Source organism: Clinocottus analis, unplaced genomic scaffold (genome assembly GCF_023055335.1).
Source record: "Clinocottus analis isolate CAN_PGR_092001 unplaced genomic scaffold, fCliAna1.0.p SCAF_12, whole genome shotgun sequence".
Classification (NCBI taxonomy): Eukaryota; Metazoa; Chordata; class Actinopteri; order Perciformes; family Cottidae; genus Clinocottus; species Clinocottus analis.
In genome coordinates this window covers 4,722,867-4,739,666 of record NW_027175843.1, presented here as the reverse complement: position 1 = coordinate 4,739,666, position 16,800 = coordinate 4,722,867, and the positions used below count along the sequence as shown (strand labels likewise).

The 16,800-nt window shown below is 43.8% G+C and overlaps 1 protein-coding gene across 3 annotated transcripts in view; it reads right to left on the bottom strand.

Moving 5' to 3' along the window:
• Positions 1-16,800, bottom strand: part of fgf14 (fibroblast growth factor 14) — a 101,678-nt gene that overhangs the window by 19,017 nt on the left and 65,861 nt on the right. For all 3 annotated transcript variants that reach the window (XM_068572160.1, XM_068572161.1, XM_068572163.1), the window contains exons 2-3: positions 11,906-12,016; positions 10,211-10,314 (exon numbers count right to left, since the gene is read on the bottom strand). In XM_068572160.1, the coding sequence (XP_068428261.1) occupies positions 10,211-10,314; positions 11,906-12,016 (215 nt within the window). The remainder of the gene's footprint in view (positions 1-10,210; positions 10,315-11,905; positions 12,017-16,800) is intronic.

Here is a 16,800-nt window from a genome sequence, read left to right as displayed (position 1 = left end):
CCCTCTGCAGCTCATTTGCACATTACACTGCTCTTGAGGCAACACGCGCAAATGTGTCATTTGTATTTGCTTAGTGCTTGACATTTACACACTGGGAAAGCAATTAGGCAAGAACTAGGGTCATTAATACAGTGAACAGACCAGACGTGTTTGCTCTGATTCATGGAGAAATGACAATGATGCCATCTTTATTTCTGCATACCAACATCTCCTCTGAGGGTCTCGGAGAGGAACGAGGATGAACATCTGAATTCCCTGTTCTATGAGCCTCCTCTTCTGTTTGGCAGCCTGTGTCGGAGCACTACAAAGGCCCACTCACGGAATAGGCATTTTTCAAGCTGTTTCAAAGGAAATAAGGGAATACAGGAAAGCACTGGAAACAAGGAGACAGTCACAGAGGCTCATAGTTTCTCTATATAAATTGGAAAGTGTTGCAGATGCCAATTCTAGGTAAAACAAGAAAAGTGATACTAACTGCTGACATGCAGTTAATAACGGGAGAGTGAAAGGGTTTTAGTCAGCAGGGGTGAACGACTCTAGTCCGCAAACTACTTGTAAAGGGGAAATATGCTTATCTTCAGGTTCATGCTTGTGTTTTGTGTTTCTACAAGAGCATGTTCACGTGCTTTAATGTTCAAAAAGCACATTATTTTCCCAATGTACTGGTATTCTCCCTCCGTCTGCTCCATTTTAGCGTCCATCTCTTCAAGTCCCCCTCCGGGTAAAAGCCCAGTCTGCTTTGATTGGATTGCAAGAAAAATACGGTGCACGTTTGCAAAGTTCTCAAGCCGTGGGTGGAGATACAGCATATATATATATATATATATATATATATATATATATATATATATATATATATATATATATATATATATATATATGCGGCATATTCTAATGAGCCTGTATCTCAATAGGTTGTTGAATCATATTTCTGATCTGGAGAGTCCACACAAAGACTGCTTGGGTCATCTTATTAAGCCCTGTAGAAGTAGAATGATATAATGATATGACCCCTTTAAGTAGCAGTAGCTTCATAGTTTTTCAAAATGTCCTCTGTTAGCAACTCTTTGAATGTTTCTTGACACCAATCAAACGCTAGATCCAGGAGTCCAGAGAGAGAGAGAGAGAGAGAGAGAGAGAGAGAGAGAGAGAGAGAGAGAGAGAGAGAGAGAGAGAGAGAGAGAGAGAGAGAGAGAGGTTCATTTGCAAGTCTTATCAAGTCTGCAGTTGTTGTTTTTTTAATGATATGTCCCCTTTAAATCTAAAGAAATGTATTTAAAATACAGCTTTCCAGAGGGAAGCCCTAGGTTTGGAAGGATGTTTCTTTGGAAAGCAAGTGAACGATGCAATCAAGACATGGCAGAAAAACAACTGGTATTGGGATGGGTTGCTCGTGACAGTGGGAGACTCGGGTGCATCCCAAAATCTGGCGGTGGTCACGGCTCATGGCTGTCTTTGAAATCACGACTGTGCTACCTGGTGGGCAGACATCACGGTCTCTCCACTTCTTGCGTGAGTGAGACATGTGACACAGCAGAGCAAAGGGTGAGCAACAAAGTAATCAACAGCGAGCCCTGTGCAGCATCTGGAGCTGCAGAATTAGAATTGTTTCAGTAATAGTTGCAGTTATGCATCGAGGCTTTTTACTCCAGAAGTAAATTAAACTGGAGGAAGGTTTACTGTGCGTCATATTTGTATATTACATTGGACAGCGAGAGCTATTTGAAAGCGTTATTCCTTTAATGAAAAACCTTTCACTGTAGTCCTTGTGACCACTAAATATCCTGAAGCCCCGTTGTTTACCCCGCAGCAGGGTAGGCTTATGGCCACTTCAAATCCAAGCAACATTGTCACAGCAGTTGTGAACTACAGTGTTTCATTTTGTTGAGCTCCTGACAGAGATTAATTAGTGAGTGTGCCACTCAACAAAAAAAGAGAAAACAAATCCCAGTGTTAGTTTCTCTTCCAGGCTGCTATTGACAGTAGAAATAAAACATATTTTCACATCAATTTACCAAGTAAGTAAATGTTCTCTTTTTTTATTATTAGTTATTAGATTTTTTTTCCCCAATGTCCATGTCTCATAAGCAGGTCATTTTAATCTTGTATGTGTTTGTTACCTATTAATTCACTCCTGAAAGCACTTGACTCAGAAGTACAAGTAATCAATTTCCAATTACCACACCGCATGTGTCTAATCAACTTGAATTACTGCGTTGCGGTTGTATGCCTCTGCCGACCAGTTAAGTTGCAGTTCCTATCCACGGCTGTTCAAAATGTCATAATTTCATGCTCTTAGACTTTTGTGTGAAATGCTCATATTAAGCATGTCAATTCTCGAGTCATGGCTGAAAAGGTGTTTTGACAAGTCATAGTGACCTTTGATCATCAACTAGTATCTATTCAAATAAACTATATTTATAAATTTCCAAGGTCCTGTTATTTCAAATCTCTACAGAAAATGCTTTTACCGGCTCACAATGAGAACCGAATGAATGAATAATCCTGTGTGTGATTCTAAAAGGTTGTTGGTCAAAATGTTGGCCGCATGTAGCAGAAAGAACTGACAAATGGGTGCAAGACGCAGTGGTTGTCCGCATGCAACACTGATTATATTGCCAAACACACCGCTGAGTTCCCCTCTCTCGCTGTCTCCCCCAACTCTTCTTCTCCCAACCAGTCGATGCAGTATTTGTATTCTCTCCAGTCTCCTGCTTTCCCATTACCTGTCAGCAGCACATAGTTTATAGTACAGTATAGTATCTCTGCGGCATCCATACCATACCGACTAACTACTGCTTTTTGGTCACTCCATTTCAATAGAGATGTACGGATTATCCCAGATGGATGAGGGAGATTTAGCGTAAACTCTAGCTGACGGATCGATAGTTGGCTGATGGCCACCACGGTCGAAAGTCAGCCGACTCGGGAAGGAGAAATACAGCTGGAACATGCTTCTGTGAAGATATAGATAAATTACTTCAGGGACACAGGAAAAAAAAAAAAAGATTTCTGGGAAGCTCACAGATGCCTGTGCAGGTCCTCTGAGCCGCCAGCATGCACCCTGCTATAAATGTGCAACCGTACAGTACAACACGGGCTGGTAAAGGGGATTGTGTAACATCGAGGTGGTGCCAATACAAAAGCAAAGAACGAAGCTAAAGCAAGGAATCCAGAGTAAAAATCTAGCAGGAGCAAAGCTCCTCTAATAACCTTGAAAGAACGGCTTGTTATGTGTTTCTTTCATTCACCGTTTACCTTCTGGTTACATATATGTGACTCTGTTTCTCATACCACACGGTAAAGTTGTGCATGTATGTTGTTAGACTCAGGTTTCAAGAGAACAGGAGATGAGTGAGATGGGAAAAGCAGGATTAGCAAAAAAAAGCATTTCAGTCATAGACACTAAAAGGTCGAGTGTGAATGATTCTACCGTTGCCATTGGAAGAGGTTAGATTGTCTATTCGGGGCTACTGTAGAACAAATGCTGTCGGCTCAAGCTGAAGATATTTGAACGTTTTCTTCTGAGATGTCAAATCTGTCAGTATTTACCCATCTTATGGACTTTGAAGCATTTAAGTGCTAACAAGTGGCTAAATGAGACCACACAAATGTCATCACACTGACAAGTCTGCCTTCCTGTTCTCGCAGTCATGATGCTGGTTTTGTCCGTTTACAGTCTCAACGTTAGCTTTTTTCTTTTACTGATATTATTCAGCCTTGAGAAATCCTTTGTGAAGATTACCTTGCTGAACAAAATGTGTAAAGATCATAAACTTGTTTGCTACAGAGCTAATTCTCGTGTCCTTTTTTGACTCGTGTCCTTTTTTGACTTTTCCTTGTTTTGTCCCTTGTGTGTGTGTGTTTGTGGCTTCCGGCAACTGGCAATCATCTCCACACCTGCACCTCATCTCCAGCACCTGCCTTCAATCACGTGGCCAGGATTTCCGTACCTGCACTCCACCTGAGCCGCCGCCGCTCACGCCACCTCACCGCTCCGCCTGCACACCTCTCTACAATCTTATCAGTTAAATAATCTCTTTTCCTCCACCCACCCTGCCTCGCCTTGTCTGCGCTTGGGTCCGGCAAAACCGAACCCTCACAGCTCGGCCATCAACAACTTTTCCTTCCTAACCCACCCCAGGGATCCCCCCCACCCCTCCAAGAAGCTAACAATGTAGCCCCCGATAAGCCAATCAGCTAATGCAAGCAGGACTTCAGTGCTAACTCAATGCACACAGACCAGCTCAGGACTTAAGGGGAACTTTTTAAAAGCCTTCCACCACCTGTGATATGTGCAGTACACAGCTTGGCAGGTTAAAGGTGACGTTCTGGACTTATTGTTTAAAGACTAAGTGACCGTAGATTTATATCAATTTACTTTGCCTTACACTTACACACATCTGTGTAAAATATGATACTTAAGAAGGCATATGAACAATAAAAGAAGTGAGCCTTATGAAAATGTGTATTTGTGACATGGGGGAAAGTCACAGTTAGTTTAGGAAATGTTGTCGGTATGCCAGCAATGTGAAATCAAGATGAAGCTCACAGTTTAATCAAAATGGGGGCCGCACCAGGTAGTCGTGCTCAGGTACCAACGCTAGACCAACACAAATGCTTGTTGCCGCCGCCTCTGTTAAACTTATAACCAATTGCACGTTGTAAAGCTAAGCCAATGAGAGGCGACGACACCCAATACGCTGATCTGTAATAGCAAAAGTATTACACCGATCATTTTAATGTGTGGTCTGTGGACACTGTGATCTGTGCACTCTTGTATATACTCTATCACCATTTACTTTTTATTAAATCTGTTTTGTTATAACGTTCTGAATCCGGTACTCTCTTCGCATCCACCCAAAGATTTTTTTGGAATACAACATGAACCAGCCCAGCCCATTCAGTCATGGCGTTGCGATACAGCGTGCCATAAATACTGGTCATGTAAACCAGTGGTTCAGAAAACAGCTGCACTTGCCGACTCTTAATTGCCTTAAATAAACAGGGGAATAGCAAAGTGATTGAGGAGCGTCGGGAGACGTGACATTAATAGACCTTAAGCTGTTGACCTGGAAAGAGATGGAGTTTGTGCATTTATGATTTATTGCTCGGCGATGCACAATGCCCACAGGTAAGGGCAAACACACCGCACACTCCCTGTTTCTAATGGACGGGTGACTCACTGTTGTGACGCAAAACTGACGCAATTCTGGCAAAAAGCAATATTCTGGCAAGTAGCAATATTCTGCCAATATGTGTTTTCCAACCGGTAAGACTTTTCTAACATGCCAGGAGAGTCCATCTATGAGAAGTCCATTAATAGCCTCTGTGATATTAAATGGCCGAAAGACCGGTCTTTCTATTCCTAGCTCCCATTGCCCCCGACCAACAGTTCACCAGTTTAGCTTTGACGCATACCTCCAGCCTCGTTGTTCATTAATACATGAAGCTGCTCTCCCTCCAGCATTTGTGACTGCCACCCTTCCTGACACTAACGCTGCATTAAAGGCAAGAGAGGAGCGCAGCCTTGGAAATAATGAGGTTCCCCCCGTCTTGACTATAGGCCCGACATGCCCCCCCCAACCCGCCTCAGAGGCAAAATCATCATGAGTAATTAAAATAGATATTCTGTGGGATTGTGGAAATATAATGTTGGGTACCCCCGGTGTGCTTCTTCTACGGTTTATGCCGTGTTCACACCAAACACGACGCTCATTTTTGCGCCGCGACAAAGGGGGCGTGGCTTATATCCGTCGCTTCTCGACGTGAGAAGAGCGATCTTTTTTGACGATGGAAGAAATCATTTTGCGTCTTCGCGATTTGTCGCGTTTGTGCATTGACTTTGTGTGCAATCTGGTGGCGCAAATTATTCGCGTCGCGTTTGGTGTGAACACGGCATTAGTCTGTGAATTTGTTATGGTTATGGACACAAAAAAGATCGTTTAAGAGGCATGTTTTACGTCAAGTAACTAATCCAATGCCATTACCATGCTTTTTAAATATTTAAACATTTTAAACTTTCCGCATTTCATTTTTATGCCATGTTTTATGCCAAGTTCAGGGAACCAAACTACAGTGACAGACACATTTAGCCTCAGGCAAAACCACAAAGTTAGGTAAAAAAAATTTGGGCCAAAATAAAAAAAAAAGGTTTGAATAATGAATTGCTTTCCTTGTCAGATCCATTGCTGCAAATGTTTTTTCTTTTTCCATTACATATGTTTGATGTAATAAAAAAAAAAAGACAATATCAGTTTGTTTTCTGTGTATGTAATTCACATCTGAATGCCAGAGGCTCCATTTGCATTCAAAGAACCTGGGCTTCTCCCGACGCCCCGCCTTTATTGCTTCTCCTTCCATAACGCATCCATTAAACTGTGAATGAGATTACTTTCATTCATGGCACATTTGAAATCAACACCAATAAAACATGTTCACACGAAGCCATCTGTTGGGCAACGATGCTGCATGTAGTTTAAACACATACATGCACACGTGTGCTCATACACGCTTGAGAAGAGGTGTCACAATTCTGTTGATGCATTTATATTTATGCTCTCCGTATGGTCAGACAGAACTAGACGTTTTTTTCCATAGCTGTTTGCGTTCTCTTGTTCATTTCTACACTTGAGCCCTCGCTGGTCCCACCAGAATGTGGACTAGCAAAGTTCAAAGCATCATGAAAAATAAGTCGCCGAGTAGTGATTACTCGCCTCTGTTTAAAATGCAGAGGAGTGAAGTAGAGACGCCTGATACGGCTCCCTCTGGCAACGAGCTGTCCATCACAGTAAGCCCGCCCCCCCCCAAAAAAACTCTGCTTTATGGTCTATTTGACTCTATGCGCCATCATTTACGAAATGAACATCATGCTGTATTGAAGAAGACATGAAACTAGAGATTGAGACCATAAACTCATGTTTACAATGTTTACTGAGGGAATAAATCAGGTGAGAAATAGAGTCATTTTTTTTCATAGACTATATATCTGACTTATTTTTGCAACCAGAGGAGTCAGAAGATGAAAAAGAATGTAGGTGAGGGGAGGGGGGAGGACGACTCAAAAGGGCTCTTTATGGTTACATGCCATCCTGAATAAGCCGCTCTTTCCTATTCTCCCCCACACACCGCTGTCGTGTACTTTCCTTTTCATACCGATGCAAACTGAGGGAGCCCTCACATTGAGCTCCTTGAGATTTCATACATTCGGAATTGGGCGCCACAGAAAAGAGATGCCCTCGGTCTTCAGTGTTCATACCGCTGATGATACAGCCTCCGCGGTAACAAGTGAATCTAAAGCCGCCGCGCTGCTCCAGATTGGTCCTCTCAAGGATTTCATTTTGAAAAAGGACCACTTAAGTGATGTGGCAAGTCAATTTGACAATCATGAAAGGTAGCACTAAGCTAAGTGCAGACTCCTGATAAAGAAAGCCTGCAGTGAGAGACACTGAGTGAAGGGAGGGAATGGGGAACTCGCTCTAAAGGAAACCAGCCAACCATGAAATGCCCAACCTTTACACTTGAGAGATGGTATAGAGGAGACTGTATTAGCGGGACAGAAAGAATACAACCAAACCAGCACTGGGGAGTTGCATTCTCCTGCACAATTATTTCATCATTTGTAACAAAAATACACACTCCAACACATCTTGGTTTGCTTTTTTGGAGATTTAATATCTCAGTCCCTACAGAATAATTACGTGAAAATCGTTTTATCTCATTTGAATGTGTCTGCTTTTGCATACAAAAAGACTTCTATTACAGTTATCTGGAGACTAGAGCGAGTCGTGTTTCTGCTCTCTTCTACAACAAGCTGGGAGAACTCGTCTCCCCCTTATTACATTTCAGAAGGAGCGCCTGATCCAGGGTGCGGCCTGGAGGAGAAATTAGCTGGGAGTTCATTGGTCCGGCTACAAAAGGAGCAGATTAAAAAAAAAAAGGGGGTGAGATGATTGAACTCCCCTTTCTTCCACGGCGTGTCCTTTGTGCCAGGCCGCACAGTCACTTTGATGCTATCGCTGTCATTCGCGCTGCGCTGCGCCTCGGGTGCCTCACACAAAAGGACATGATGCAAACCGGAGGCCTTGAATGGAGCTTTCCGTCTAATTCCTATAAGAATGGCTCTCCATTTTCTTTTAGCAGATGAGGTGGCTCAAAAGCAGAGCTTCACTCATTATCAAAGCCTGTCATCGCAGTCAAAGCCTTGGAAATGTATTATTGAGAAAGAATAACAACTGACCGAGTGCATTTTAGTTAATAAAAAGGACGTGGCTTCAGGGAAATGAAGTTTTTTTCCCCCAATGAAAATTGTTTTTCTTTGCATATTATCCCCCGTGTGCTATGCACTCTACCAACTCCAAAGCAACGTCAACTTCTGCTTTGATATAACCTTCAAAGTAGTTTCTGGAAAATGTGAGTGCACTGCAACCAAATACCCTTAATGGGCAAAAAAAGGTCAACTGTCAGATCCTCGCTTGCGGAGGAGCGGAGTGATAATGGGAGGAATGGGTGTACCCTTTGGTTACAGAGGAGCACGTAAGAGGCAGGAAGATGGGGGAGGAGGACGAAGAACATCTTACAAGGATGCCATTACAGACTAATTCACACGCCAAGGAGCAAAAAGAGACCTTTGAGTGGGTGGCTGGATAGTTGAGACCTGATCAGAACCTCCATTAGCACAGAAATAAGCTGCAAATGGAGCCGGTGAGAGCTTTGTGAAGAGAGGAGCAGGGCGAATTGAACCGGAGGAACACGGGGCTCAACGAGACTCAGTTCACAGCACTTCTGCTTGGGCTAAACATGTCCGGTGGACACAATAAGTAACAACACTTCATGATAAGTAACGTGATCACAGGTACCAACCATGCTGTGGAAAGAAAAGGGGCTTCAAGTGAGCTCCAATGCCAATTAGCAGCAGCATTTATGAGATATAAACTAGTTTTAACAGCCACATCTGTCAACTTACTACAACTTACCACAGAGTGATCAACCTGCAGGTGTCGATAGCACCTCAGAATTATCGAATGTTTCAAGTGGAATATTGCAAACAGGCAATGTGTGCTAATCAAAAGTTAAATCCAACTGACAGCTGTATGAGAGGCTTTCAGATTATATTTCAACAATTCCTTAAATGCTTCATTTTGCCGTTTTGTAAATTCTAAATGTTGTCTTTTGACCTTCTGCTTTTATTTTCTTGTACAGAAAGTTAAATAGTGTTGCTTGAAGTGTAAGAACGTAATATGTTTGAAGCTTTACATTTCCAGGTATGCTTCTACAAACGTTTGCGTCTGCAGGGACAAAGGTTGCACACAAAATATGCAAATTATGTGCGCGATGCAGTTCGGCGCACCCGTAAAATATATTAATTCATAATCCCTACTGTGCTATTCGTTAACCACATCCATGAGATTCTAGGTCAATACTCCTCAGAGGAATTTCATCCCCTGGCTTAAGTCAATTAAGTACGAGAGAATTCCTCTGGAATGCCGGTGCATTGTACAGTAAGAAAACCTCCAAGGTAATGAACGGAGGATGAGATGGCTCTGCTCCCCGCTCTGAGGATTAGGGAGTCAGAGCGGGGACAGCAGAGGGATGAAGAGAGCCCTGTCTGGGAGAGGAGCGGCGCTCCCAATGTTCTTTCCCGCTGATTGATTTGAATGACCGGGAAAGGCGAGAGCGGAGGAGTGATACGAGGAGCAATATCTGTGCTGAGAGAGGCCGTAGCACACTCCCTCGGCTGTCGATAGCCAACTGGTTTATTTTAAACAAGAGCTGGTCAATAACGTGTCCTACTGTAGGCCTGGTTTTTTAAAACAGCGCTGTCTTTCAGTTACTTTCTGTTCGCAAAAATGCTAAACATATCTGTCCCAGTGTTTTTTTTTCTGTTTTTTTTTGGTTTGTTTTTTTCAAATGGAATAAAACTCTACAGGGCATTTAACCTGATGAATTGAAATCTGATTGCATGCATTTCTGCTCAATCGGATCTTTAACCTTCAGCAAAATGCAATTATGCTGTCGCAAATGTTGGAAATATCTGTCTTGCTTGCCGGGTAAAACATTATAATTCACACATAAAGACAGAGATATATATTTGAACATTTATGTTTTTTTGTATGGAAACCACAAATAATACAGCAGATTGTATACGTGCAAACATATTTATATACACGCTCAGATATTTCTGACAATAAAATTGAAAGAGCCTGCTTACTGATGTGTACAGATGGCCCTCCCCGTTCATGGCGATGTATAAACCGGTCTTCACGGACTGAATGGCGACGACTCTGAGGCCCACAGGAATAAGGTTGAACAAAGCTGGGAAAAAAAGTGAACAGGCAAACCCTCACACACATGGATACATCAGCGAACAGCATTACCATAGGCAGACATAGACATTAAGGGAACATTAAATACATTAAAAAATCATTACGCTATCTATCATCCACGTTACAGTTGCCTGCCGTTAATGCCTCACAAAGCATCGATAATGCTAGCTGTTGCATTTCAGCTAATCGCTAAAGATGAATTGTAGCAGGGGCTGTGGAACGTGACTATCCTAGCATAGCCGGCGCCGCCCAGAGCTACCTGAGATGTTGCTGTAATTGGTGCTGTTGGTGCGTGGCTGATCTAATAGGCCTTTTGTTGTTGTAGCAGGCTCCTTGGGCCTGGCTCGCTCGTTTGTACTTGAGAGGAAAAAACAGGACTGGCCTGGCTGAGACATTAAGTGTGTGTATTTGTGAGACTTAAAGGTACATAATAACCTCAGCTGACCCTGTAAGTAATTGGTATCGGCTGGTTTGGAGGCCAGGAGGGAGGCTGGAAGAGAACTACTGCGTGAGCGACGCCTCTTGGTGGCTTTTGGCCAATTTAAAAAAAAATCTTTGTCAGTGCCAACGCTTGATTTGATCTTGTAGTCTTAACGATATGACGCACCTCTTGTGCTCACTGTTCGCGTTGCCCTCTATCTCAATAAGTCCCTTCGGCCTAACAGATGTGACATGTGCCACGTCTCCTTACGCCGACACCAGTAAGTGACAATGTGGAGTGTCGGGCTAGCGTTAGCGCCGAGCAGGAATCAAATTAACCACCTAGCCTGGAGCGCTCTGGAGGAGCAGTGCCAGAACGAGCTAATAATACCATGTTCTGCCTGTTAAGCCTACTGTTTCCTGGTCCACTTTCCCTCTTAGAGAGGAGGCTGAGACTGTGTGATACTACAGCTGCCATTTAGGGAGACATTTCAGCTCCGAAGGCTGAAAAAAGAGGGGAGGTGTTGGCCTAAAAGTTAAAGAAGCGTGACTGGAAAGTCGCTGGTTTCATTTCCTGTACCTGAGGGGTAAATCTCAAACCAGGAAGTGAAGCAAAGCCCTTCCCGTAAAGAAAAACAACATCTCGTTGTGCTCAAGGAATCTGTCGCTACAGACTTTAAAGGGGACATAACATGCTTATTTTTAAGTCCATGCTTGTATTTTGGGTTTCTACCAGAACACGTTTACATGCTTTAACGCACAATAAACATTTTTTTTTCCTCATACTGTGTCTTACTGTACCTGTATTCTTCCTGTCTGAGAGTCTCTTTCAGACACCCTCCTGATAAAAGCCCAGCTTGCTGTGATTGACTTGCTAGAAAAATGTGGTGCACTTCAAAAAGCACTCCTCAAGCTGTGTGTGGAGATATCAAAATACATATTCTAATGAGCCTGCATGTGACATAGGAAGGTGAGCCAAATCTGATTGGCTTCTTGAATCTAGACAGCCCACAAAGACGGACAAAGTTGTCCTATTTCAAAGTTTGTGTGCTGGGTATGTCCCCTTTAAGTCCCGGTTACTTGATCGTTTTTCACGGTGTCCTCTTGACTTATCCAATGTTGCATCTCTAGGAAACCATCCGACAGTCAAAGGTACTCACAGGAATTACTGCTGTCATCTTTGGTCCCGTCAAGAGAGCCATCGGGGTTCATTTGCAAGTAGTATCCCTGCCTGCAATATAACCTGGTCACTATACCCTTGAGCTGGGGATCTGCAGGAGAGAAGAAAAAAAACAGGAGGACACGTTAGCAATCTGCAAAACCATAAAACCCTCGTTACAAAGACCGCTGTGGCTTTTTTTGCTTTAATATAGCAAAGATATTGTATGATGTTGTTTTTTTGTTGTTGTTTATTTAACAGCAACACACCATAAAACAGAACTGCTACTATAGTATGTGGTGACTCCTGTGTATGCTCACAGGCAAATCCCACAGCCAACTTTCTGGGCACATAAGCCCTGCCCGCTCAGAGATAGGCCATCCAATTATAGGCAGCGGAATTAATCTGTGGTCGCCTGACTCCCATAATGAACCCAACAGCACCCTCTCCGGGTCCTCGGCGTGCTCGGATGTGAAGGCTCTGTGTGCTCCAGTTGACCCAACGGGGGAATTAGCCACATAGCTGTCTGCTGCAAATAAATCACTGCTGCGGTTAGATAGTGTTGCAATTTGGTTGTGGTTTTTTGTGGGTTTGTAATAATGTTAAAATTGAGACGGTGAAAGGCAGAAAAAACTTAAAGGAGGACATTTTAATAAACCGGCGTGCCGTTGCACATTCAGGCGGTCTCTGCAAACTTGTTTCTTCTGCTCAAGATGTATTTATCTGGCCGTGTGTGTGTGTGTGTGTGTGTGTTTGGGTGTGAGTGGACGACCACTGGGGTCATATACCATCAGCATTGGTCTTATTGTAGAGACAGCCATCGCAACAGATTTTATTCTCACAAAGCCCCGGGGAGATAGACAATCAACTTCACCTGAGCCTAATCCGCGCACTTGTGTGTGTGCGTGCGTGTGTGTGTGTGTGTGTGTGTGCGTTGGGTGTGTGTGAGAGAGAGAGACCGGGAGGGAAAACAAAAGAGAGAGAGAGAGCGACGCCACAGAGGAGAACATAAGGGGTCTCGCTGAGGGCAGCGAGGCTTTTTCTTTCTCTGCCTGTGTATAGCTCAAGGCGGTCTGTTCTGAAATGGTCTCTGCTGCCGGCTGATGGTATGAGACCTTTCCAATGCTGCCTGAGAAAAAAAAATGTGCAAGAAAAAATATGCCTCTATGCCGGTGTATCCGAGCAATAGCGCCATGACGTTCATTCAACGCGTTGCTTTGTTCGACCTCGTCAGAACAACGAAGAGGTGGATAAAGCCGGCTTCTGACTGTCAGAGAACCTACGCTGCGGGCATGGAGCAGGCTGGCAGGAAGGTGACGGCAGCTCCGTGGTTCACACAGACAGTGAAATCTTGCCGCGCATGCCGTGGTTGGTGAGGTGTCCTTGAGCGACAGAGCTGGCATTCCCGTCTTCTCCTGCTGCCCACCTCGTGCCGGGGTTGCTGCTAACAGCTTTTTTATTTAATTTTCATTAAGCTGTAATTATCTTTTTGGTTTCTGGAGAATGTACGAGTTTAGAAAGAGGCCCTCATTCCTCCATTGAAAGAAAGTATAAGAAAATAAGGACTTATCAGATATGAAGTTTTAATTTGACGTACTTTGTCATTTCTCATAACTTTGACATAGCTTACCAATATTTATATATTTACTAACCTTGCATGTAAGTCAGAATTGGGTTTTCTACAGTTTGAAGGCAATACATCTCTGAAAATAATAAGAAAATTAATTTAAACCTCCTTCAAACAACTGTCTAACTTCTTAGGTTTCTTGCCAAAATAAAACATAATTTCACAAAGTTACATTTGAATACATAATAACATCACACTTAACCGTAGCCCAGTCTTGAGCTTATCATAATGTAACTCAATGTAACCTTCCGTTAGCGTTAGCTTGGTTATTTAGCCGAGCAGGGCTGCGCAGCCCACCTGCTGCTAACAGCTGCTACTGGCTAACGTTAGCTAGCTTTCCTCCCACTTAATTTAACACAGATTTGTGGCTTCCGATGGAGCACTATCGGGAGGTAAACAATGTTAAACCAAAGGTGTGAAGCGCTAGTTTGCACATGGGCATTAGCGTTCAGGAATGGTGAACGGATCAGCTAGCGATCGACGTGTTGTTGTCCCTTATGGGATGTGTTTCAATAAACCTGCTATCTACTGGGTAAAGTCCCAGCGCTCAAAGCATTTTTAATTGATTATTCTACTAAATGTTTCAGCACATCTGCACTTTTTATTTCAAAAGCTTAATCTGTGTTGCATCAAAGACAATGCTTCAAACCACTGAGGACCTATCTGAGTTGGAAAAAAAATCAAAAATTCAAAGGCACTATCGTGCCTTTATTGTATCACTCTCAACCTCTCTCGTTTCATTATTCCTCTCTCTTTCAGCCACTGCCGCCGCAAAGGGCATTGGGATATCATCATCAATGGAAAGGACTAAATACTTTAATTAATAATGCATAAATGCAACACGATATCCTACGTTGCATAACCTCAAGACCACGCACGTATTCCTGACGATCCAGTAAAGGGATGGGCCGAGTATTTCTCACAGTGGGGAGAACGCGCGAGATCCACACACAAGGATTTTCTAATGACCACACAATTCCCTTGAGCCGACACACAAAGTTGTTCTAACCTGCGATCGATTAATGACTTTTAGCAGCAGCATTTAAAGAACATGCGGCGGCGAGATTGATTCAGAGGACAGATCCGCGGGAGGATGGGCGGTCTGGGGGTTTGGGGGAGGGCGGGGGGGATCTGCAATAATTAAAACCGCATCAGTGGTTGCTGGCTGTGTGAATACTCCCTCTGTGTGTGTGTGTGTGTGTGTGTGTGTGTGTGTGTGTGTGCGTGTGCGTGTGGTGTTCACTTCGATATACTAACTGGCCCAGGAGAGCCAAAGTCACATGATTTATAGCATGATGTAGGGGCCAAGTTCACCTCCACTCAAACAGACACACAGACACACACACACACACACACACACACACACACACACACACACACACACACACACACACACACACACATACACATGGATTTCCCTTCTGGTTTCTGAGCTTAAGTATTTCAGGGACATTTGAGCTAATTTATCAAATGGGATCAAACCATGCGAAAGCAATGTGTGAAATACATTTCAGTAATATAGAGTATTATAGAAATATAGTCCACATATTCAGTGGGTTTAAATGAATACTTCCTGAATAGAATCGGGTCCTCAAATACCATTATTATCATTATTTACTGGAGACGGTGCCACATCGGACATTCATGTATGCTGGTGAATACATTAGAGTGACGTTGAAGGTCAAACTCACTCGCCACCCATTGATAAAATGTTTTCCAATGGATTTAAGGCACCTAATGTCTCATGCAAAGCGAGACTCATTGAATGTCCTCCATTAGTCACACCACAGAGACATGCTCTTATTATTGTGCTTTGTATATGAATGACTGAGCAAAGTGAAAGAGAATTGCCTCGTAATCCGATACGCCAAGGGGGAATATGAGAACGGGGATGTGATAAAGGTCAGAGGCAAAGACTTGACGCGATTGTTTAGTTTTTCAGAATGACACGGCGCTTTCAGGTTGGTCAGACAAGACGTATACGGTGCGTGCACTTCTAAAAAAAGACTGCCTTGAGGACGTCCCTGTGGAATATCCCTAAATCGAGAAGGTCCCTGACTCATCGTCTTCTAGTCTCCTTTCTCTGCGTCTCTTTTCCCTCGTCTGTTTCCCTGTACTCTCTCCCTCCCTCTCTCTGTGAACAGACTTCAAGTGGTAAAACAACAGTGCTGCTTATAACCTACGGAGACTCCGGCCTCTGCAGAACGGTTGGACTTTCCCAGTTACACTGGTGTTGTTGTTTTGTGTGCGTGTGGGGAGTGTAGGGGGAGCGAGGGGGGCTTTTGCTTTTCACAACAGAAGCACTGTGTGTTTGTGTGTTTTCTACATGTTTTCGTAGTGTCTAGGGAAACAGAGTGGTGGCGTGGCAGCAGCGGGGGGTACTGGGGGGGGGGGGTGTTTCCTTAGAAAACAACAAGCATCGGAACCGTAAGATCTCCATTTGGGCCGCTCTGCGGCAGAAGTCCTCTCTGCATATAAATTGAACCGTCACGGAAAGGTTCTGATTTTTTTTTTTTCATTTCAATTTTGTGTCTTTTCATTTCAAAAGTGTCTTCCCCGCAGCTCCGTTCCCGTCTGATTTTCTGTTGTGTCATTCTTCTGTGTGCATGTGTGTGTATGTGTGTGCAAAGACACAAATTTGGCTCAGTGCAAAGCAAACAGCAGTGAGTAGAAGGAAACACACACACACACACACACACACACACACACACACACACACAAGCTGCAGCAGCAGTTGTAGTCTGCTGTCAGCCTTGCCCTGCTTGACCCACTTTGGATGTTTCTGGAATGGAAGATGGGCTTTTCCAGCCCGTGAAGGGCGGGAGAAACCCCCTCCATGTTGCTTCTGTTGTCATGTGAAAAAAGGAGATCGGGCAGAGAAAAGCATCCCCCGCCCTCCACCCTCCCCACCCCATTCCTCTTACATCCACCTCTCCGACATCGCAACAATAATTCAAAGCACACGCAGACAGCTCTGGAGGCTGACTGATGGCGCGCTGCTGCGCGCCGGCGACATGTGCTCTTGAATCAACGGCTTCTTGATCACGCGGGCTAATCTCGCGGTCTGATCTGTGTAACGTGATCTAATGATCTGTGGGTCTTAATCTGGTGGGATAATCAAGAGCCGGAGCGGCGGGATTATGGGCGAGCCCCAGCTGGATGCGCCCCGCGGCTCGCTTACCGGGTTCGAGAGTAATAGGATTTACAACTCAGATCTAATCCCTTTAAAAAACAAAAAACAGAAGAAATCTATTTGATCACTGGCTCAT